At 36.0% G+C, this 23,722-nt stretch overlaps 2 protein-coding genes across 2 annotated transcripts in view; both read left to right on the forward strand.

The window, feature by feature from the left end:
- The window catches only part of LOC126968802 (OTU domain-containing protein 7B-like), a 28,652-nt gene extending 10,252 nt beyond the window's left edge, over window positions 1–18,400 (forward strand). The window contains exons 3-11 of the mRNA XM_050813915.1: window positions 61–186; window positions 2,894–3,044; window positions 3,343–3,590; window positions 5,097–5,338; window positions 6,684–6,889; window positions 7,943–8,175; window positions 8,753–8,948; window positions 10,852–11,002; window positions 13,038–18,400. Of these exons, the coding sequence (XP_050669872.1) occupies window positions 61–186; window positions 2,894–3,044; window positions 3,343–3,590; window positions 5,097–5,338; window positions 6,684–6,889; window positions 7,943–8,175; window positions 8,753–8,948; window positions 10,852–11,002; window positions 13,038–13,178 (1,694 nt within the window). The 3' untranslated portion in view covers window positions 13,179–18,400. The remainder of the gene's footprint in view (window positions 1–60; window positions 187–2,893; window positions 3,045–3,342; window positions 3,591–5,096; window positions 5,339–6,683; window positions 6,890–7,942; window positions 8,176–8,752; window positions 8,949–10,851; window positions 11,003–13,037) is intronic.
- Window positions 18,401–18,895: 495 nt separating this feature from the next.
- Window positions 18,896–23,602, forward strand: LOC126968840 (uncharacterized). The gene is made up of 4 exons (XM_050813991.1): window positions 18,896–19,628; window positions 22,057–22,226; window positions 22,829–22,909; window positions 23,456–23,602. Exons 1-4 carry the CDS (start codon window positions 19,373–19,375, stop codon window positions 23,537–23,539), a joined length of 591 nt encoding a protein of 196 aa, XP_050669948.1. The 5' UTR covers window positions 18,896–19,372; the 3' UTR covers window positions 23,540–23,602.
- Window positions 23,603–23,722: the final 120 nt, after the last annotated feature.

Below are 23,722 nucleotides of genomic sequence, written 5' to 3' on the forward strand. Positions count from 1 at the left end.
CGCGGGCGCACGCTATATTTGTGTACAGAATATATAAGAAGAATATTCTAAATATTTCAGATAGACTGCAGCATCGGAGCATAGCTGGCGGCGACGTGCAGCATGCTGAGAGAACACTCAGCGCTCTGGACCTCAACATGACGTACGGGGCGCCCTCCAACCTGGTCCTCACACCGGCGCCAGAATGTAACGACTAATTGTATTTTTAACACAAATAAAATTTGAAAACCAAATTTTATGAACGATGCGGGGCTCGAACCCACGACGCGGACGTCTCGTGTTCCGTGCGAGTGCTCTTCCAACTGAGCTAACCGTTCGAGTGACGTATCGTCATAAAATCTTGTATGTTTTGTTCAACTCTCAGGTTGTGGCTTCATGTGGTTCATAAAATTTTGTTTTCAAATTAGATGAACTAGAAGTGAGATTTATCACTTAAAAATATAACAAATTGTTTGTATTTTTAAATCGCTCAAATGTCTACATCTAGCACCCATTCGAAATGATGTGGCGGTAATGTAACAAAAACTGTTTTAATCAAAGATTAATTCAATTTCGATCGATAAATGTTTTTCGGGTACCTACGAACATATTTTAACAATTCTAATTTTCGTAACTGATGCAGGTATATTCTACATTTTCTGGGCTCATGTTCTAGAAGTATATATGCTTCGCCCAAAACAGGACTTGTTTAGTTGCTCAGTAATCACAAAAAGTTCAACAACCATTATAGTTAAATTTTCTTACAAATATTTGTAATCAGGTATTAATAACATATGAAAATGTGAATAACACACAAAAAGGAGTGTGAGAATGATAATGACGAAGATTTTGTCAATCGCCCAACCTTTATCAGATGTTAGTGATTTAAGATGACTTGCAGCTTCTTTAAATCAAAGGGAAGTCGCGTTGTTGGTCCCTGTGAAATCTTAAGCAAGTTTTACTATAGGTATGCTATTCAGTTTAGAAAAAAATAATATTAGAAACCTCATATAATATCAACAATATATATATAATATCATTTTTGAAGACCTAGATGATGAGGACAGGTATGGGTTTGATGAAAAAAACCTTTGAGTTTCAGTTCTAAGTATGGGGAACCCCCAAAATTTATTGTTTTTTTTTTTCTATTTTTGTGGGAAAATGTTAATGCGGTTCACAGAATACATCTACTTACCAAGTTTCAACAGTACAGTTCTTATAGTTTTGGAAAAAAGTGGGTGTGACATGCACAGACAGACAGACAAACATGACGAATCTATAAGGGTTCCGTTTTTTGCCACTTGGCTACGGAACCCTAATTATATCATGTTATATTATCGTAATATTTGCTAATCCACAAACATTTGGGACAATGAAAATGAACAAACAATGGTTGTAATGTTTGAAAAACGACGAGCGAACTCATTGGGGTGGCCAATGTACCGTGTAATAACAATATCAGGTATATTTAAATGTCAAATGACACGCATTGTGAGTGTCAAGAACCCCGCTGTGTCGAGCGGTTTGACGACCTTGTGGTAAGGACGAAGGTAACGCTATAGTAACTATATATATTGTTCTTTGTTTAACTGTATAAATATATACTGGATAAATAGTTATTTAATACACCGGACCGTATTTTCACGGGTACGTACCGGATTCGGATCGGACGTCGTGCGAAATCGCTCTAAGAGGTTGTGAGGACCGTCTTAGTATGAAAGGCATTTTTTCTGCTTTTATTCAATGGCTTACATCGCTTTATGTTAATAATAAAATATGTAGTGCTGAAAAAGTACCTCAAAGTATTTAAAAAGTATGTAGTAAATAGCGAACCGACGCGGTCAATTTAAAGCCTGCCATTTTGGGGTGCATGTACTTATGACAAATGACTTCACTTTTCAAATATTTCAAAGTTCCTAAATTTCCTTTATTATCCTATTTTTGCATTTCTTAAACTAAATTTTGCTCAAAAACCCTAAATAATTGAGTTTTTTAAAGAAGAGTGAGAAGAAAGGTCTAAATCTGTTTGTATTCAAAATTGTATAAAATAAAAAGTTGAATGAAAATGAGGCTCAGTATTCTAACTTGAAATCACTCGTTATTCAATTGTACTCCTTTGCTTGTTCCGGATTCAATTAACTCGGCACTTATAACGACCAACTACCAATTACATTATACTATAACGGAAACGCTGAATAAATTGTGAAACCAACTCATTTTACTCCAGTGCCGTGACTCGTGTCGTTACCGTTATCATCCAATAGAAAAACAGACATAGCCACCCAACCCAATCACAAAACACCACGTCATTGGGCATCTGCTCGTTATGGACATGCTGTCCACGGAGCGTGGTCCACCCGGCCGTGCGCAGGTTCTTGCAATCGAGGTCTCTCAATACAATACGATGTAAATAATATGTAACCGTACGAGACAAGACGATGCGGTTCGAATGCTAGATTGACCTAATGAGCTAAGCTTTATTCGCTAAATAGGTTTTATGGAAAAGGAGGACAAACGAGCGTACGCCCGCCCACATTCACTTGCAACACTTGAGGAATCACAGGAGAATTGCCGGCCTTTGATGTAGGTGTACGCGCTTTTCCGATGGTACCCATGTCGTATAGTCCCTGAAACACCGCACAAAAAAGCTCATTCCACAGCTTTGTTGTACGTGGAAGAAAGTTCCTAGAAAACAGCACTGTGGGGGAACGCCACACATCCAGATATCCTAACTTGTGGCGTGTCGTGCGAAGGTGTAATTCGGCGGCAGGAAACAGGTGAAATAGCTCTTCGAAATACTCCCCGTGATAAATGCTATAGAAGACACCCAATGAAGCGACGTCTCTTCGCAACGCCAGATGATCGTGTGTTTTTAATTTATATGCAAGTATACTTAACATTTTCAACTTTTCAGGTCGTAAACTGTCCAGGGGTATATCGCGGGCCACAGACAACGAAGGCCTGGTGTGGGCGCTCCGTAGCAACACCGAGCCGGAGCTAAACAACCTCAGCTCGGACCACATTCTGCTACTGCCCGATATATCCGTGTACCCACCAGACTTCAGGTACTCTACCTTTATAGTGTCCACCAATCATTCATCAATCAGTGATATTAATGGGTTTTTGAGTTTCCCGATATTTCGTAGCCATAAATGTGCAATCGCAGGCAACTCAAATTTCAGCTTCTAGCAGAAATGGCGTTCGGAAGTGATGTGCCTGATGTCTGAGAACAACGGGCGCAAGACTGGCCGTCAATAGCGAGTCATTACCGGTAGATAATTCTATCTACCTCCTTTCTTTCACTTTTTAGTATACCCATTTCTAAAATTTGTGTACTATATTCAGGGAATTGTCCAATTTCAGAGTATTTTTGGAAAAGGACCTGCTGGAAACAGCTACGCTAATTACCCTCGAGTCGGCCAATATCTTGAACTGGTGGCGCGGCAAGGTGGTGGGTGCTCCGCGGTTACTGCCGCTGGCTACTTCGGGAGACGGGAACTGTCTGCCTCATGCTGCCTCGTTGGCCGCCTACGGCTTCCATGACCGACTGTTGGCTTTGAGGACCAAAGTACAGGCGTTGTTGTGTGGAGAAGAGGGAGACGATATTACAAGTGAGTTGATGTGGTGTTCTGTTAAATGGAATATTCATTCTTGCATTTGTGTCTGATATTAGCATTGAGTGAAATGGACCAAGAAAAGGCAGATTTATGTAGAAAAAGAGACTTGATTAAGTATAAGGTGTTTTAAAAAACTTTGTTCGAAGTATTGCTTAGTAGATAAAATTAATTATTTTAACCATGTGTTTCTTTTACCTTCAGTAAGGCAGTACGCTAAAAAACCATTGACCAGGCCGGTCTCAGTTACCATTAACCATTCGTCTATAATCATTATAGGGCCGATCCGAGTACCCATTTTAACCAATTAATAGTGGAGATTCGCGTACTCAAAGTAGAACCATTAATTAAAGTTATGTAGATAGGTTAATTTTGTATTTTAAGTAAATAAATATTTTTACCATAAAAACCAATATAATATATATATCTATCCCTAAGTGCACCCCTTTTCATGGTCCTTTGAGTCGGATATGAAACAGTGACCAGTGAATTTGAATACGGGTCACTTGATGGCAATGCTTTTTAACTGGCCATGCTTTATTGAAACACCAGAGGAATTATATTACCCTTGAAAATTTTCCATCAAATACGTACTAGATTCAGTGTTAAATATTCAATACGGCAAAGGATATGGCATGGGTCAATCATTAGCTTTTACAGTCAGGATGGTTCTACCATCCTTGAATCTTTTTTTCAACAACTGATGAGATAAAGCAAAAATTTGAGAGAATGCTGCTGATATTGGTCGAAACAAAAATATGTGGTCTTTAGCCATTCAGCATAAATTAAAAGAGATTGGCTGCCAGGTGTTAATACATCCGCCATATTGCTTTGATCTTGCACCCTCAGATTCCCACATCTTTAGGCAGTGTTAGATCAACAGGAGAGGACCGCCAAATCTAAATATCGCGTTTTTTTATCTGAAGTCAACAACCTGGGATATACTATATAAGAAAAGGTGACTAATATTATATTTGTGACTTCGACGTACAATAAATTATTTGTAGAATTATACTTGTGTGGGTCCGTGATAATAATAACTGACATCTACTTACCAAAAAAAGACATTCATTCTGAATACTTACTGCTATGGCGGCTATTTTCGATGTTTTTAAAAGCAGACACAGATTCCTATTTCTTACCATTGGGTACGAAACGTTAAAAATGATATTATGCCTTGTGTATTCCCGGGGCATAAAAAGAAAAGGAAGTCCCAGGCCTAAGGCGACACCCTTAGAGAGGCGACTCAGGGCACTTACTAGTGGGTGGCTCCTTTGCGAAGAAGCCGGCTAGATTACGGGTACCACAACGGCGCATTTTTCTGCTTTGAAGCTGTAATGTGTAAGGGAGGTGTTTCGGTCTGAAGGGCACCGGAGCTAGTAAAATTACTGGGCAAATGAGACTTACGGTCTTATGTCTCAATGAAAGCCCAATTGTAGTGCCGCTCAGAAATTTTAGCTGACCATCGTGCTCGTCTCGTCTCTTACTGTCATGTCGTGTCAGAGGCGATCCGTCGCCGCTGGCGCTGGTCGGAGAGCGTGTGCCTGCGCGCGGCCGGCCTGGCGCTGTCGGAGGCGGAGTGGGCCCGCGAGTGGCGCCAGTCCGTGTCGGCCGCGTCGGCCGAGCCGCGGCCCGCGCTGCCGTCGGCCGCGCCGCACTACGCCGGCCTGGAGCAGCTGCACGTGTTCGCGCTGGCACACGTCATGCGGCGCCCAGTCGTCGTGTTCGCCGACCACGCGCTGCGGGTAACGCTCACTCTCATTCAGAACAAACTTCTCATTATAACCTATAGTGGGTCTACTCCTTTGTTTTGCCGCTAAATTCCAACAACGCTGTCTAGATGTAAAGTCGCAAAAATATGCAAGAACATACGCATAAAACTTGAATATAACAATAGCTTTTTATTCAAACAGAAAACTAAACCTAATAACCTAAAAATTACATGTCACTTACATACTTAATTGTGTTTGTCTGTGTGCCTCTGAGCCTAAGACTCCCCTATTCTTCTCCACTCCTCTTTATTTGCAGTAGTCCGGGTTCTTCCAGTCATTATAACTATTTCATCTTCGTAGCTTCTAATTTATCTACCGCTGTTTCTCTTGCAACCTCTTAGATAACGTGTAGTAATAGTTTTGCTCCATTTATCGGGTCCTCTTATCATATGTCCAGCCTGTTTCCATTTTAGAATCTTTATAGCATATACATAATCGGCTACTCTTGTTTTACCTCTCAAATCTTTATTACTTATTTTGTCTAATCTCTTTTTGTTGATCTATCTCCTCTCCATGGCTCACTAGCTTACCTTCTACTATAATGATAATGTATTACATTGTGCTGCGGTGAATTTCCAACTAAGAAACTTGAATATATAAGATGTTAAAATACAGTCATTTACAGAAAATACAAGTGAAAGTAATATCAACTAACATGCGTGTCACATTTATGCTTAGCTCCGCAACATTGACTCAGTCGCTATTAGCTACATTCAGTGGCATGACATCTCGATCAATACGAAGGATATTACATCTATTAACTACTATATTAAAAACTAAAAATCAGGTGTATTAGAGGTCAAGTATAGAAATTACATAGTTACAGCCTTCTCTACCGTTAAGTGGAGGGAGGCCCAACTTGTTGCTTAGTGCTCGAATTGAATTGTTAGGTGGAAAATAATCCTTATTGTTTTTTCCATTTAAAATAATAGCAGTCAGTCATTCATAGTTTGTAGTAACACTTCATTTTGAAAAACAATTAAAAAGCTTTTCGCTGGAGTCGCATTTAATGTGTAGCCAACTATATCATTGCTTTCCATGTATTGTAAATACAATTTAATTTGCAAATGTATGACTTTCGCAACATTGTTTCCCATACTAAGAAAGTTCAATAGTACTTCCACTTGTTTTAGCTATTCCGAGGGCGGTATAAAGTAATAAAGACTAATTTCAAAACGCTAGAAAGATGATTTAGGAGCTAAAATTATCTCGTTCGTGTCGCAAGGAGTCGTGAGTTTGTCTATAACTATGATTGACTATTTAAGTGTAAGTGTAGATTGGTAAATTCAGTTTTCAATATAATTGATAAACATTTTAGGACTATCGCGGTGATCCAATAGCGCCGATACCCTTCGGTGGTATCTACCTGCCCTTGGAGCTGGACCCAGCCACGTGCAGCAAGGCACCGATCCTGCTGGCCTATGACGCGGGCCACTTCTCCGCGTGCGTGCCCTGCGAGCCGTTGCCTGATGATGGAGCTAGAGTACCCTTAGAGGACGCTATGCAGAACCCTCTTCCCATCAGGTAACAACGATAAGTGTAAACAATTTAGTTACTATTTTTAAGCGATTTCCCATTGACATACTTTAAACAATTAGAGTCCCAATCACCTATTAAAAGTCGTCAAAAATTGTCTGAGCGACGTGGTATAAATTACATATACATTAATTTATACAGGTAACATTAAAACACTCATTAATATTACACCTTAGTAGTTTTTTGATTAAATTACACTAAAGCACCAGACGGATTTGAATAATATTTTTATTTTTTTTATCCAGATTCTCGAAGAATAGTGTCACCTATGTAGCATATAATACTGAGTCTCGTAGTCTCAAGCAATTCTAAATCCCGCGGTTAACTGGAAGCCTAAGCCAAATTTGCTTTGGATAATATGGGGGTCATAGGGTTAATTATCAATGAGAGTGATAAAAGAATCTACAAAGCGCAGCTCCAGCTACATATGGAGTATGGCTCTCATCTCACGTCTGGTGGACCCCATTACCAGCTCGACCGTTTGACCAACCCAGAGCTGTTCCAATGCTCTGTGGAAGATATGCCATGAGTATCTTCAAAAAAAGCACATACTAGAAGGCCGGCAATTCTACTGTCGTTTCTGTGGTGTTGCCAGAGCATATGGGAGGCGGTGATCACTTTACATTAGGTGACCCTTACGTTGATTTGTACTCCTTCATTGATATTGCTTAATGACATTCAAGTTTAATTACTTAAAAGCCGACAACGTATCCATTTGTCTCTTGGTATTTCATATATCACGCGGCAGATGTGTCTGATTTTTCATTAGCTAAGTGCCCGATTGCCCCTCCTAACATAAATAGATAACATCATACAAGGGATTCTTAGTGTAATGTCAGCTGTAATCATTCAATCCATCCCTCTATAAATAGTTACCAATTTGACTACCAAAGCTACAAGTTATCTAGATAGATAAATTTTATGCAATCAATCTAGGCCAGTTCGGTCATGAATTATTTAAAATAATATTAGTTATTTTGATTCTGTTGTAAAATTTACGAGTCACTTAATTAAAACGCATCATTATGTCTTTCTTTTTAGATTCAGTGTAGACCCAGGCGAAGATTTCCCCTGGGATGTGGAACCTGACCAGAAGATGATCAACAATCTGCTCCCTGATGAGTTCCAGCGTTCGGCAATGCTGGAGGCTTACTTGGACTTGGAGAGGGTTGAGTGTCTGACTCCTAGCCACCCCCCTGAGGAGTTAAGAAGGTCCTTGGACGCTCTTTCCACAAAGAGCTCGAAGCAAATGAATTCCGTGGCGAAGCAGTTCGGTGAGATTCTTGAAAAGTTTTATTAAAATTGTCCGTCAAAATTGTACTTAAGATCGTAGTTTATAAATATAGCGTCTAATGTATCCATATCTCAATATTTTGTTAAGTAACTAGCTTCTGCTCGCGACTACGTCCGCTTTAAATTAGTTCCGTGCTCAATCAGGACCTCTAAGTAATTTCTGGATAGCTAACCTTTAAGATTTATTTTATAAAATGCTTTACTTTATCAGTATTGTAAATACATTATCCGTGTTTAAATTTAGTAGTATACTAATTTCATAGTGTTAAAAAGTTTTATAGAGAAACGATTGCACTTTATATATCGTTGTTATTAAAAAATATATTTGTAATTATAATATTAGTAATTGTCGAAATTTATAAGTTAAATGGAACTGAAAACTGATTGTATAGAGATGACTGGTGTTGCGCACACGTCACACATACAAGCGATCAGGCGAGCCACCCCTCACAGTGCCTCTGGATTCCGGCCGATACTTGTGTGCGTTGGCAGCCCACACGCGTTTTAATTTGTGGAGCGGAGCGTTACTACTCATGAATTTTCGTAAACGTTATTCAGGTAGTATCGGAAGGTCGATGAGCAGCAAGCTGAAGTCGCTGGGCTCCATGGCCAAGCTGAGCAAGCTGAGCGGCAGTGCGAGCAGCCCGTCCGAGCTCAGGAGTGGCGGCCACGTGCTGTGCGGCCGCGTGCTGGCCGGCAGGGCGCCCGTGCAAGACGAGATGGTGCAGAACTACCTCAACGAGGCCTGGCTCGGGTGGGTACCGTGGCGGATGATCTTGTTGTTTTGAAGTGAACTTCTTTAGGCGCATGAGGGTATCTTTTTACAAATGAAACGGAAACGGAAGCGTCACGGAAATTTGAGACGTTTTTGTTCAAGGTTGAAAGCGATGATACCGATTGAGGAAGAGTATTTCTTACTTTCGGGCTTCCCTGCTAGCCTTGTATCGTGCGGGTCGCGTCCGCTAGTAAGTAGAACGTCTTTCCTACTAGTCTTGTATCTTGCAGAGTTTTTTTTAAATCCAAGATGGCCGCCGCGCAAAATTATGATTTCAACATTATAGATATCGTATCCGAGGTTCTCGAGGGTGCAAAGAACGAATTTGAGATCATTTTTGAACGCGATGACCGCCGATCTCTGAAGCACACCTGAATGAAGCCACAACCTGAGAATTGAACAAAGCATACAAAATTTTTTGACGATACGTCACCCAAACGGTTAGTTCAGTTAGTTAGAGCACTGGTACGCAACGCCAGAGGTCGTGGGTTCGAGTTCCGCAATGTTCAAAAAATATTATTTTCAAATTTTATTTGTAAATAGGTTTCTGTTATTATGAATGAAAAAAAAAATTGACACACGAAACCAAAAAGAATACAAATACTACGTAATAAGAGGCGGGAAATTAAGTAGTACTTAAGTAAAAATGTAGTTTAGTATGAAACGTGCAATCATTTGACATAAGTTTAAAATAGTAATTATAATATGGTAACGAAGAATAATCCGACTAAGTTTTAAAACGTAGTAAATTTCGGGATTCTCCGTTTTTTACAAGATTATAGCCGTCATCTATCAATCGCTGCACGTTACATAGAATCGCTTTTTTCTTAGAGAGTTTCGCTAGGCTGCACAATTTCAATTACTGTTATTGTGTGAGAAACTACTGAACTACCAGTAGACTATAAATATTAAAGATCGTAAATAGTACAACAAATACTTCATTGCATACAATTAATGCCTTGTTGTATACGATGGATTAAATATTTACATTTAAACATAACCTTGTGATTGTTTTATTTGAAATATTAATGAAATGGGGTGGAAAAATAAGAGACTCATGGATGCTTTATGCTATTTTATTACTTATTATTTATAAAAAATAAGATTAGAATGATGTATCTGTTTCATGTTAAACTTAGATTTAATTATTATGTAATTTCTGTTGTGTTCACTATTTTTTTTGTTAATGTTTTTGATGAATGCTGTTTACAATTTTGATTGGATCTCAGGATCACAAGCAAAAAATCTTGTAGTTGTTATTAGATAATAGTCTTATCCTGTTATCTGTTATTGTTTAGTAAGATAAAGTGCTAAAAATTCATACACTAATCTATCAAAAAATTAAAAACATTCTATTTGAATGTCTGAAACACTTGGACTACACTGAAACTGAAAACTTACATAATATTATAAGGTAAAAATTTTCTACAACACATACAACATGTCATTACACACACACACAAACACACACGTACACATAACCAGCACCCACACTAACACCAATTACTTTATTTAGTTAAATAAATTTTCTTTACTTAAATAAATTTTCTTGCAATATATTTATTTTTATTGTATTTCCTTAACATCATTACCATGTTCTTTGGGGGCCTGGTGACTTGTAGCACAGGTATTCGTTACCTATTTCAAGCACCGGTCTCTCACAATCAAAACAATGTTTGAATATAGATTTTAATAAACTGTTCATACTATGTGATTGTGAGAGAAAATAAATATATTTTGAATTGAATTTTACCTAATTGTAAATAAATAAAGTACTTACAGTATTCACGGCAGCACACAAACCTACATATTGATTACGAAAATCCGATTCGAAATACGATTGTGTGCGGCCCATCTAAGGAGCTTACCGCATCTGTTTCAGTTACACCAACCAGAAAACCCGTAAAGAGAGCGAGACAGCACCGAGTCAGCCGCGCTACGGGACCGGCCGCTCACAGTTCTACGCCGAGGCCGACTCCACCGCACACCAGCTCACCAAGACCCTCGCGACCAGATCTGCGAAGCCCGCGCAGGTACGATGAGACATATTCAATTATTAAATACTCTTTGTAGTGCAAACTAGGCGTGTACAACTCTTTTGTATGTGGATGAGAGATTATTGACATTAGCTGTCTAGCTTTGTATGGGTGCGAACAAATGACGCGCGGTAGCTGCGCGAGTTTTTATTTATTTATTTACTTTATTGGACAAATGATTTGAGTTTTCTTTAGTGTTAATTCCGCCAATATTTGTCTTTAAACAATTCGGCATGTGTTTCGCCTCTACACGAGGCATCTTCAGAACTTGTTGTCTCGCCAAAATCTGGCACGAGACTTGGATTTGTATAATTATGGATTTCCGCAAAGTAATGCCTACTTCAATAAATTTACTTTATTGTAGACAAAAAAAAATATTAAATGTACATTAAAATTATAACTGGACACAACAACTGTTACGCTACTAGAATAGATATTTTTTCTGATTCTTTAACTAAATTTAAAAGTAATTTGTATCCAAAATTTTCGTAATAATTATTAGTCTTCCATATTTTTATTAATATTTAATCCGTATCCATACCGAGCGATATTGTTTCAAAGCAAGCTGTGTTTGCCTGTAATTGGGTCTGCATCTCTATTTATAATATGAATGTGAATTCTGATCGTAACTAAGTAGACCAGTGCCAAAGCCTTTGAAAATGATAAAAAGTGAAACAAAATAGTAGTAGGATGAAACCCATTGGAAAAGGACGAGAATATAACAAAAATTAAGGGAAAAATAAATTACGGGCGATCTGAGGTCGCGAAGTGGAAAAGGGGGGGTGTTTTAGGGTAAAAAACGGTTTATCTCGATTTCCGGCAAAACTACAAGTCCTATGGCAAAAAGTTAATCGGCAAAGTTGTAGGTAATAAAGAAGAGATCTTTTGTAATTACACTTTTTTCACATAACCTCAAAATTTTGATGAAAAACTCAAAAAACCAAGTTTTTGGTTTTATATTTATATCTTTTTCAAAAAAAAAATTTTTCTACGAAATTTGGTGAAAACCTTATTATGTCCCAAATACACTGTAATTTTGTAATTTTCTTATATGCTCGTCTTTTACCAATGGGTATCATCCTAATGTAATTTTTTTTGGTTTCAAAAATTATCGACCCTGGTCTAAAGATGTTAACCTGTTGGCAAACCTTATAAATAAATAAACTAACTAAAATAATTATAATTGTTCAATTTCAACGTCTCACTAGGAACATAGATGTTAAAGATAAAAGCGACATCTGCTTAGATGCAAGCGTGCACGTACAATTTACAATAAAATTTAATCGCAGCAAAGTTTTGTTAAGCCCGCTCCCGGGCGTGGCAAACGACGATTCAGTTTTTATTTACAACGAGTCATTATTTTACAGCGAAAATAATTACCATGGTGACCTGGGTGATCTTGATTATCATTGATAAGTCCAAACTACGAATGAATTCTGTTCTCTGGTCATATTGGTTTTATTTGTTCGATAAATAATGTAAGCATTGATACTTGCATGTACAGAACACTTTGGATGATAGTCATAGACCATCATTGTGCCCAGAAAAGTAGTAACTGGCATTGAACTCATCAAGTTTATAATGAAAGTGTTGCCAGACGAGGGTAAAAAAATGCACATCTTATTCGTTTTATCAGATGTGAAGATACTTTAGCTTATCCTTATCGGGTAAATGTGTAATATTTGCATGAGTTATAAAAAAAGTGTGTGAACTAATAAACGCACACAACATAAAAAAAAGTATTAAATATAACCAATGAAAATATTGTTATACTTGTAATATATTGAAATTTATTTAATTCTCATCCATTGGTTGTGGTTCTTCGACAAATGAGTTAGAAGAGGCTTGGTTCTAGAAGTATGATACAAATGGTAATCTAGTTGACCAGCTAGCGACAGGGTGTCGAATTTCCGTGACGGTGTGTGCGCGAATCGTAAAACTTCAATCTGATATTTTTTCCCTAAAGTATAACTTCAAAAAAATATCCACTTGAACATATATAGTGAGTGATCTATCAACACGCCCCCCCCAGGACCGCACCCTGTACTTGTCCAAGTCCACGTTCTACGACGACCGCCCCCCCTCGCCCCGCCCGTGCCGCGCCCCCCTCTGCCTGTACTATGGCAGCCCGGCCTACAACGACTACTGCTCGAGGTGCTCCAAACTGCACTAGCCGGATACAGGATGTTGTCGACTTTTTTTGCAATTTATGTTGTTGAGTTTGAGGCTCTCTTTTGGTAAGAATGAATTATTTTCATTACGCTTCATGCTTATTTGGGTACTCATTTAGATATTAAATATTCTATTGTATATCGATACTTTAGTCACACAGTGTTACAAGCCTGATATTCTTAATATCAAAATTAAATTATTATTTATACATTTACTAGTTTTTTATCGCTGAACAATTGATTATAAATGCAATGTATGTATTAATATTTTTAGTGTGAAGTCTAATAAGATTTATTATTTTATTGAAAATATAGCTTATTGGAAGACATAAAAAACATTAATTAATTCTTAAAACTCACTGGATATAACTTCATTTACATACTCCATTATTTACATTCGCCGAATATAACTTACGTAAATTTATTATTTACATAGCTTTTTAATCATTTCAATAAAATTTAATAACAGTTTTGCCTAGTAACCCCTGACCCTGAAACTAGTAAAACCTGTATCATCGGGGTCAGCAAACAAATTAATATCTAATAAAGATACATTATTTGTATATATTTATTAGCAGCTTAATCAAACACAAACAATATTTTTTTTCGTAATTAAATACTTTTTATGTCTTTGTAATCGTTACCATTTGGAATTATTTCTGCTTTCCCACGTAGTTAAAAACAAACGTAACATATTGAAGCGAAGCTTTTCAAAGGAAAATTGAGCCGCTCGCCCCGCGGCTTCTATCGATTCGATTTAAGTTACACGATATAATAAATGTGTATACAGAATGACAGCTGCTGCACCCTCTACACGACACACACACCTGAGGTGGTGGTCTTCTGTCTCGCTTTCACTCAAGTCAGTTTACGAGGCTGGCGTTGACTCTCTATCTCTTTCTCTACTCAATGCATCCACGCCACTCACTTTTGAAATTTGAATATCCGTTACGATCAGCTGTTTCATTAATGCTTTCAATCGATTATAAATAAACCGTGTTAATTGTCCATCCCACCTTTTTCTATTGATTTTTTTTATGCTTTAAACAAAAATGCCTCGCTCCTTTCGGGCATCCCTAGACTGCTCTGTTATTTCAAATTACAATGTACTACTAAGTTTAGGCCAGAGTCTACTCGCCGTAATCATCTTGTGGCTGTATCTACGATGTTAGACATCATTAAGCCGCAGATTCTTTCTATTTCTGGGACCGTACCATCATAATAAGCTCCATAAGGTGTTATGTCGGTATGGTCTAAACATGTCCAAATGTCGATCAACTGCACACGAATGGCTCCTTTTGCAAGACTACTGTCATACAGAGAGACTTCTGGAGGTCTTGAAAATAAAAGTTATTATTATTATTATGATTAAGTTTTAAAAGTAATTTTAACAACAATTTCTATTAGGAATTGATCATTCTTAACTGAATCCCACAGAATATCAGCCTTGTTACACTTTGTTACTGTGTCTATATTTTAATTTTATAATCTCACAAAATGTTTGTACGTTATCTACGTTAACTAAAATTTGTCACGAGTCATTTGTTTAGATACTTACCTAATAGTATTAACTTAGTATATAAGTGTTTGTGTTGATTAGTTTTATTTTTAATTTGTAGATTATTTCCGAGCACTTAATGTGCCAAATGTTGCTTCCGATTCAGCCAAGTTGCTATACAAGTGGTATTTTACCGTCATAGTCAAACAGAATAACGTTTGGTATTTACTTAGATGTTTTTGAACTACCTAATATTTACTTTACGACCGTATTACGATTATATTGTAGTAATTAGATAAAATCACATAATAATGATATTTTTGAACACAATAAATAATGTATTTTTTTACTATTTGTAAAAAGGCATAATAGGCTTATATCTTACGCCACATATAGTATCTATATATATTAAGTAAAATGTAAACTTTTATTGGGTGTTCAGTCTTAAGAAAGCGAAAGATGAACTGTGTTCAAAGTCAAAGTGACATGAAAATTTTATATTGTTCCCGGAAAAGTGTAATTAAAATTAAGGTTTATATTTTAAACGAATTCTTCATAGATACAAGAAATTATTATTCATGTAGAACTATTGGTCGAGTCGAAAAATGGATCTTGATTTTAGTCGACCACATAGTGGTAAAAATTTATAACTTATAAAATTTATTGTTTTTATGTAATCTTGGTGAGCTTCTTAACTTGTAATAAACTAGTTCCTATCACAAACGATGATAGTATGTTACTTATTTGACAGATGCGTAATATTTTTTAATTGCTAGCTAGCTATATGATACTTGTACGGTTTATTGGGTACAGGGTAGGTTACATTTTAAGTAATGTAAAACATTTGCAAGGCGAATTTAGAGTATGGAAGTGTTAACGTTCGTTTCGCGAAGGTTCCCCTAAGTAGTGTCGGTATTTTGTGCCTCAACAACGGGTCTGTGCTTATCGTTCTCTGTTGTTCTGAACAAAACAACTTGGCGAGTAAACAGAGCTATAGTTTTAATGGATAGATCATTTTGGACGCTCCTCATCGTGTCCACGGACTTTTAAGTTTCATTAATGGCATGCCCATATAGCTAACACATATTATAGAACAGAATAAAATATATACTGATAAAAAACCACCACTACACGAAATATATAGATATATTTCCTTAATGTTTTATTACAATAATTGCATTAATGTTAAAAAAATGACTACTTAAAACCGTTTTGAAAGATAAAGAATAAAAAGGGCAATCAATAAATAATGTTTAATATAACAAGTAACAGATGATTATAATTAATAATGAAAATATATAAAGCAAACTTCTGTATATACTTATTGAATCTGTGGAGAGTTGTAACTTTTCTTTATAAATAAATCATAAAAGTTAAATAAATATCGCTATGACAGCAGTAATAACTAAATATCAATAAACCTTGATGGCTGTTAAGAAATACTACAAAATTAGAACTACTACGAAGTTAAGTTAAATATCGAATAAAACTCATATTAATTTTATTATAGTTAAAATAATAAATTAAATAAATATAATAATAAATAAAAAAAATAAAAATTATAGTTAAAATAATAAATTTCGTCGCAAAGCAGTAATAATTTCGGTCATTGACCTTTTTAATGGTTGCCGATCACACATCAATACATCTATGGAAGCGCGAATTGGTATTTGTATGAATGTGAGAAATAAATGTTTTCTGTAATATGGAAATTAACATTGCCATAATAAAATGCAAAATCATAATCGATTGACGGTATACATAAAATCTGGTTTCAAAATAATCTTAAATTTATATCGAATCCACCGTTAGTCGCTTCAAATTTCAGATAGGAGCAGAATTCGCATAAAACACAGAGATAGGTAATATAAGGTCAATGTCCGAAATTATTTGTGCTCTGCGACGGGGATGTAGTAAAAAGTATATATGACAGTAATTAATCTCATGTTAGACACAATAATGTCAAAATGACACGCTGTTTTGTTTAACATCCCAGAGATTCACATTGTGAGTCGCAAATAAAATATCTTCGAGCATGTCCTAGTAATCATGTAGTAAGTATCCAATCAGTCTACCTCGCAATTCATTGAATACTTTTTAGAATTAATGCCATCGGCTGTGGCCTTAAAAAAAAGCAATATTTGTACTTAAATCTTTTGTTTTAGCTGCAAAAGCAAAGCGTTGAAACCTATAAGATCCTGTGTAAAGTATATTTAAATTTTTCTGAATTAATTGTTTTTTTAAATCTTGTTAATATCGACAGGATTAACTAAATCTGAGCTTAAAAGAGCGTTCTTCCAATGTAACTGTAAATATATTATGTTGTGTAACCTTGTTATGAATACAGGTTTTATATTGTTATTACACAAATAAAGTTTGAAAAACAAAATTTTATGAACGATGCTGGATTCGAACCCACGACCTCCGGCGTTCCGTGCCGGTGCTCTAACCAACTGAGCTAATCGTTCATAAAATGTTGTTTTTCAAATTTTATTTGTGTATTAATCCTAGAAGAGAGGGTTATCACTTTAAAAAACGTAACATATTGTTTTGATACTGTTATTTTTTTTTCTAGTCCCTACAATGTTGATTTAGTGGTTTCTGGTTCAGATAATTCGAGCCTTGGTGACAGTTTTCATAATCTTCCCGATAATGATCCACAAGCTCCTTCGTCTTCCTATAACACAAAAGTAACAGGAAACGTAGATTATCTATAAATAAATACCTAATTACAAATAAATCCAAATATGTATGTTACCAAAATAATACGCTTTTGTCGCAAGGTAGTTTTTGGCTATGTTTTTTAAAAATATATTATCAATGTTGTTTATGATTAAATTGTTAATCCGCATATCTGGACTAACTGCAATGTATTAGTTATATTTAAGTCAATAATTTACTCTAAATCCCACCTCATTTGTTAACATTGTAACTTCATCTTATGGTTTGTTTCTAATGCAGGTGAAAAATGGCAACTTTAATAAAAATTTAAACATTATTAAGAAAGTTGAATACAATCATGCGTTCACTGGACAGTAACAAGGTTTTATATATATATAATTATTATATAAAGCAAATAAATGCTTTATATTTTTATTTTTATTCGAATTCCTAAACGTCATTTCAAATTCTTTTAATTGCACGGCGCTTGATTTTCCTAGTGTTAATGTGAAGGAGAAATAAAGGTGTTCGCAGGAATGCGACAAGGAAAGACAGTACCGTGTAAGTGACTGATAACGCAGTGATAATTATATTTTACATATTAAAATATTCGTCCATAGTTCTCCACAAATAGTGTCCTAAACATGCTCCTCTTTTCGAATTTCTTAACGAACTTCAGTCCTAGTGGTTAGTGATACCAAATGGAATTATATAATATATTTAATTATATTATATAATATTCGTGGCCTGTTTTTATCAGTTAGAGACTATCTAGACGTATAAATTATCTTACATGAATACCCTATTATATACCCTAGATTTACCTGCATTAGAATCCGACTTAACATTAACGCCTTATAGATCTGTGAAAATTAACTGAGATTATATGACAATGTTAATAATGTACTTGTAAAGAAATATATATTAGTGTTTTAATATTAACCATATTAAATAATAGCGATAGAGTGAAATGTTATATTTTTTCATTAACGTGTATAGAAATAGGGTTTGCATATCATGTTTCTAGAAATTATAAGCGGTTGCTAATTAAATTGTTTTATTTTATCGTGTCGTTTACTTTACATCACTACCCCGAAATTGCCTGGACCACCTGATGAAAACTCATCAACGGCGCCCAAGCAGTTACAACTCGGATCTATACATTAATTACTTGATGCGTGATTTTGAGGCACCCTCATTCTTGTTCGATCCCTCCTACCCCTCTCACCGCCGACCTTACATGCCCATATATCAATAATTTTGGAAAATGGGTATTTTATTAGTTATTCTGTGAATTATTAAAAAAAATCACATAATTTATGTTCACTAGATTGTACTTTCTCTCACTCACCAATGCCCCACAAAAATCATGGACACCAGCAAATCTCACTTCACAATTGTGAGCTGTTCAACCTGATTCCTACCGCCGAATTCCTCCTTCGCACGACAGGCCACAAGTTAGGATATCATCCCCACTATCTGGATGTGTGGCGGTCCTCCACAGTGCGATTTTCAAGGAGCTTTCTTCCTCGTAGTACTAAGCTGTGGAATGAGCTTCCTTGTGTGGTGTTTCCGGGACGATACGACATGGGTACCTTCAAAAAAAGCGCGTACACCTTCCTTAAAGGCCGGCAACGCTCTTGTGATTCCTCTGGTGTTGCAAGAGAATGTGATCACTTAACACCAGGTACCAGACCCGTACGCTCTCTTGACCTATTCCATAAAAAAAAATTGTAAGCGTGAATTTATTTACATTTCAGCCTCATTATGCTACGATTATTTTTTATTCGTTATTTTTAAAATTAAAAATAATCAAGTACCTACAGGAATTTTTAAAATTGTATTATTACAAAAATCATTTATGTTCAGTTTATATGTATACTTCATCTTTTCTAAAGTTGAGTAAATAGGAACTCTTTGAGAATCCAGTTTGAACATAGATACTAATACAAATATTGTCGCTAAGCAACAGTTTCCATAGATTCTAACAAATATTTACAAAGACGAATTCCAAGAAATAAGTATTTTTAATTCAAAATGATGGAACAAAGTACTTCCAATGAAGAAGTCCAAGCTGATATGCCTGAACCAGCAGGAGAGGAAACTGAAATAAAACTGCGGCCACTGGAACGTATCAAGTTACATCCGAAAGTCCCAATAGAACCTTCTGCGTACGGGAAGGGCAAAGGCTACAGTAGACCCTGGATATTACAGGATGGACGTGAAGTACCTACTAAAGGAAGTGAAATGCGAGATAATTACCGAACTCCTAAGAAGCCTCCTCACTTAGAAGGTAAGAAAACTCTGTGCTTAAGTATTTTCACTTAAATTAAAATGAAACTATGGCAAAATTTACGTAAGCAACTCGCTTACGTGAAAGTGTAGTTACAATATGCCTATTTATTGGCTTTACCTTGATGTTATTTAGTATTTTTGTAATAAGGCCGGCAACGCTCCTGTGATTCCTCTGGTGTTGCAAGAGAATGTGGGCGGCGGTGATCACTTAACACCAGGTACGCTCGTTTGTCCTCCTTTTTCCATAAAAAAAATAAATAAATAATACATTACACGATAGCTTATAACATGATTCTGCATTTACTTGTTTGGTTCTGTCACATGTTCTGCTAAGAACATTCTTATTCACGTATGCTTTGGTAGGATTTTTGTTAACAAGAGATGGAATAAATGAAGATAACATTGTAAGGAGAAAGAATAGTAGATTGTTAACCGAGGGTCGAATGAATCATTTCTCGGGCGGCTATAGTCCGAGTAGAAAATGATTCTTTTACCCGTGTTTAACACTGTACTTTTCATTTCGAATATGAGGAAAATAAGACTAGTTGTGTATCTAAACTATTTATTCATAATATATAATAATATTAGTAACAACTATGTAAAATTAATTGTCAAATTAGGACAATTCGTGAAATTAGAAGTTACATTTTTGTTTGGAATGTTTATGCTCTTTGATATATTATGACAAATTTGGCTGTTCTGGATATCTGCAAAAGTGGGAGACTCTGGTATTGCATCAGACGATGGATTCCATGCCGGATACTGCCTGGAATTAGGGCGTATTTTTATAGTATCAGTTAATTTGGTTGAAATGTTAGTTTTATTTTGGACTGAATCTTCAATGTAGCCTTCGGCGACTGTGCTGGATTTCCAGCCTCCATGTCTTTTTAACGTTGTCATGTTTGCTCCAGCATCGGCTTAGTGTTGCTGACGTTCGTCTATAACAATGTCCGGTATACTGCTCACAGTTTGGTTAATTCAAATATGTTGCTATCTGCTTCGGCATACCTGAGATTTTATTTTTACCGATCACTTGTTTATAGCATTTTCCCTTCTGATAGTTAAGAAAAAAACGGGCCGTTTTTACATCACTAGGTCTCATTTATATTTCTTTACTATTTGTGCAAACTCTTCTTTTACTACAAACGAGCGCTCAATATTTGTTTTTGTTTTAGTCAGTTTTACAAGTAATACTTGGCCTTGACTTTCAGTGTCCTTAATTGTCAAATTTGTGAGTTCACTGCTTCTGCAAGCGCCGTTTATACCGAGTATCAATACCACGTTCATTTTTAGAATAAATAGATAAATACTTAGGGAAACTTACCTTCACTGCCAAATATATCTCGTCAGGAGCATCATTTAAAAAAAAATCCACATCATGACAGGTGAAAACCTTAGATTTCCTACTCTTGAGGCCCTGAGACTGTCTTTTCAAAAATGATGTTAAATTATGGAATTTTTTCAAATTTACATCGTGTTTTACACTAAGTGTACTCTTGAGCATTGAATATCGGCTCCATAGCGTAGAATACTGTAGTTTGCACACAGTCCATAAAAATAGATACACTTTCGGAAAACGATTTTATATTCTTCTCTACTCGCCACTTCATAAAATCATTGTATGTGTTTATATATATTTCGTTTGAGATTTCTGGCATTTCAAGATGGCAAGATTTTCAATAACACAATTTGCCTCGTCTCTAATTGAATCTGGTGTTAACATTTCAAAATCGCTTGAACTCATTTTTAATATTCAAATCTTAGCATAAAAGATTATTACCTATTTTTTGAATTCTGTCACAGATACATTACAAATCAGTATCCCGCCAATGTATTTATCAACTTTTTAAATTTTAAATATGGAACTCACCGCGAAATTGTTGCGGCTTATTCCGTTCAAAGAAGTTTGCGCTAAGTTCACACTGGCAGTTTAGAAAGACACATGGCATTTCTTTAAATTAGTTTTTTTTTACATAAAACTCTTCATAGCTGAAAGCAGTTCTATTTTTAAAGTTCATTCCGGCCCTTACGTGGGAAGTAATTTGTATGAGTTTTTCCCTCTCTATGGAGGGAAGCAGCATTTTCCACCCAATAATCAGATCAAAACAACATTACTTTCCCAGTATGAGAAATGAAAAATATATAATCAAGTGAGCGCGGCCTTTATTATGTGCAGTCAGGAATTATTAAAGAATGTCTTAAATAATAGAGGCTTGTTGTTTCCTACTTGGGAGCTTAACCCTTGAGAAGTTAATACAAAGACTGTTGGATACAATGAAAAGATACCCTAACAAAATTACTTCTGATTAGAAGTACTAAAAGTTGGCTATTGCATTCACCAAAAATCTTTGGGTAATGCAATAACATTATGGCATTGGTGGCCTCATTTTCAAATTGTATAAAAACTTGTATAACTGTATTTTCAGGCATTCGAAAACGTATGCTCAAAGATTTCTTCTGGGAGCAGATGTTGGATGAAGTCATCGACGAACTGGCGACTTCGCAACCAGTAGAAGACTACTATTCGGAATACGACTCTAATTACGTGAGAGAAAACTTTGAGCCGAGAAATTTAGAGCATACAGTGGATAGAACAGTAAGTCAATACCTATATACTTTTAGCAAAGTAAAAAGTCTATAAGTTGTCCTAAGAGAAAAACCTAAAATTAATATATTTTATCAGCGCAATAGAATACTTTTTATTGCATTTAATAATATTTTCTCAAAATTTAATTCCATTAGAAATATTTTTGATGACACTTCGTTGTAATGCCTAAGCATTTCAGTCTGAAGGGCGCAGTAGCTAGTGAAATTACTGGGCAATTAAGACTTAACATCTTATGTCTCAAGTTGACGAGCACAATAATTGAAGTGCCGCTCAGAATTTTGGGTTTTTCAAGAATGAAAATGAGTTGCACTGCATTGTCATTACAAGGGCATATCAGTTATCATCACTTGAACGTCCTGTTCGGCTCGTCCCTTACTGTCATAAAAAAAGTGCTACAACCGCTTCGGAAACAAATGGCGCTCTGTGAGAGAAGAAATGGCGCAAAAAACTCAGGCAGCATATTTATTTGGGCTCCTTTAAAAAGAATAAAATATACAATATGGTACTGTCATTGTTATTGCTATAAATTAATTATAATCCAGTCCTATATACTGACAATACTTGATATGGTTTTTTTTTTCATTTCGCAGATGCACTTGAAGTATCCCTTGTATGGTACAGGCTCTAGCGCCGTCACCTATTACAGTGAAACCATCAAGAAGACTGGACCCGTAAGTTTATCAACTTTGCCTTTGCTCTTGTTTTGTTTTGTCGTTTTGAAAAAAATGAGCCACAAAATGTTAGCCTTATCATATTGAAGTTGATGGTTCATTATTGTGCGGTCTACCGCATCTATCTTATGTACTCCAAGCGCCGTAATATCTCGCATAGGGCCGGAAGCTAGTGTCTGGTTCTCCGCCACAATGACAGCGGTTCTACAAGATATCACCCCGGAAGGGTAGGTACCGACTGCCAGAGTCGGAGAATCCTTCCCCGAGCATTTCACTCAGTCCGCCCGTCGTGTTTTTATGACTATAGAAAAATGGCATTTAGGTGGGCTACGAATCAATTTCTCGATAGTACAAGAGAGTAAAAGCGGCGATGATCCCTTACTATAAGTTTGTTGTCGTATTCCATTACAAAAAAACTGCTAAATGTTCTTTAAATCGCGCGGGCCACGTGCCAGTTATATGTCTCTCAAATAATCCTTTAAATAGATTTGTTTTTATTTTGTTGTCAACAATTACTAGTAAAAAACTATAATTGTTTTGTTTCAGGGTGAAATATTGGAAAAGTTTCGCCGATGTCAGTACTTTACTAAACCGATGGAAGAAAGACTAGACAACGGATGGGTCTTGTGAATTTATAACAATATCGCAGTTTTTTGTTTCTTGAAATAAAATCTTTTTTAGTATATTTTTTAATACCTATCTTTAAATAACATTGAATTTTTTTAAGTTTTATGTCACGTCCAATATGCCTTTTGCCTCGTACCTACGTTCACTGTAAGGAATCATCAACGGCCTGAAATGCATGTCTTGAGC

This window comes from Leptidea sinapis, chromosome 16 (genome assembly GCF_905404315.1).
Source record: "Leptidea sinapis chromosome 16, ilLepSina1.1, whole genome shotgun sequence".
NCBI classification, from domain to species: Eukaryota; Metazoa; Arthropoda; class Insecta; order Lepidoptera; family Pieridae; genus Leptidea; species Leptidea sinapis.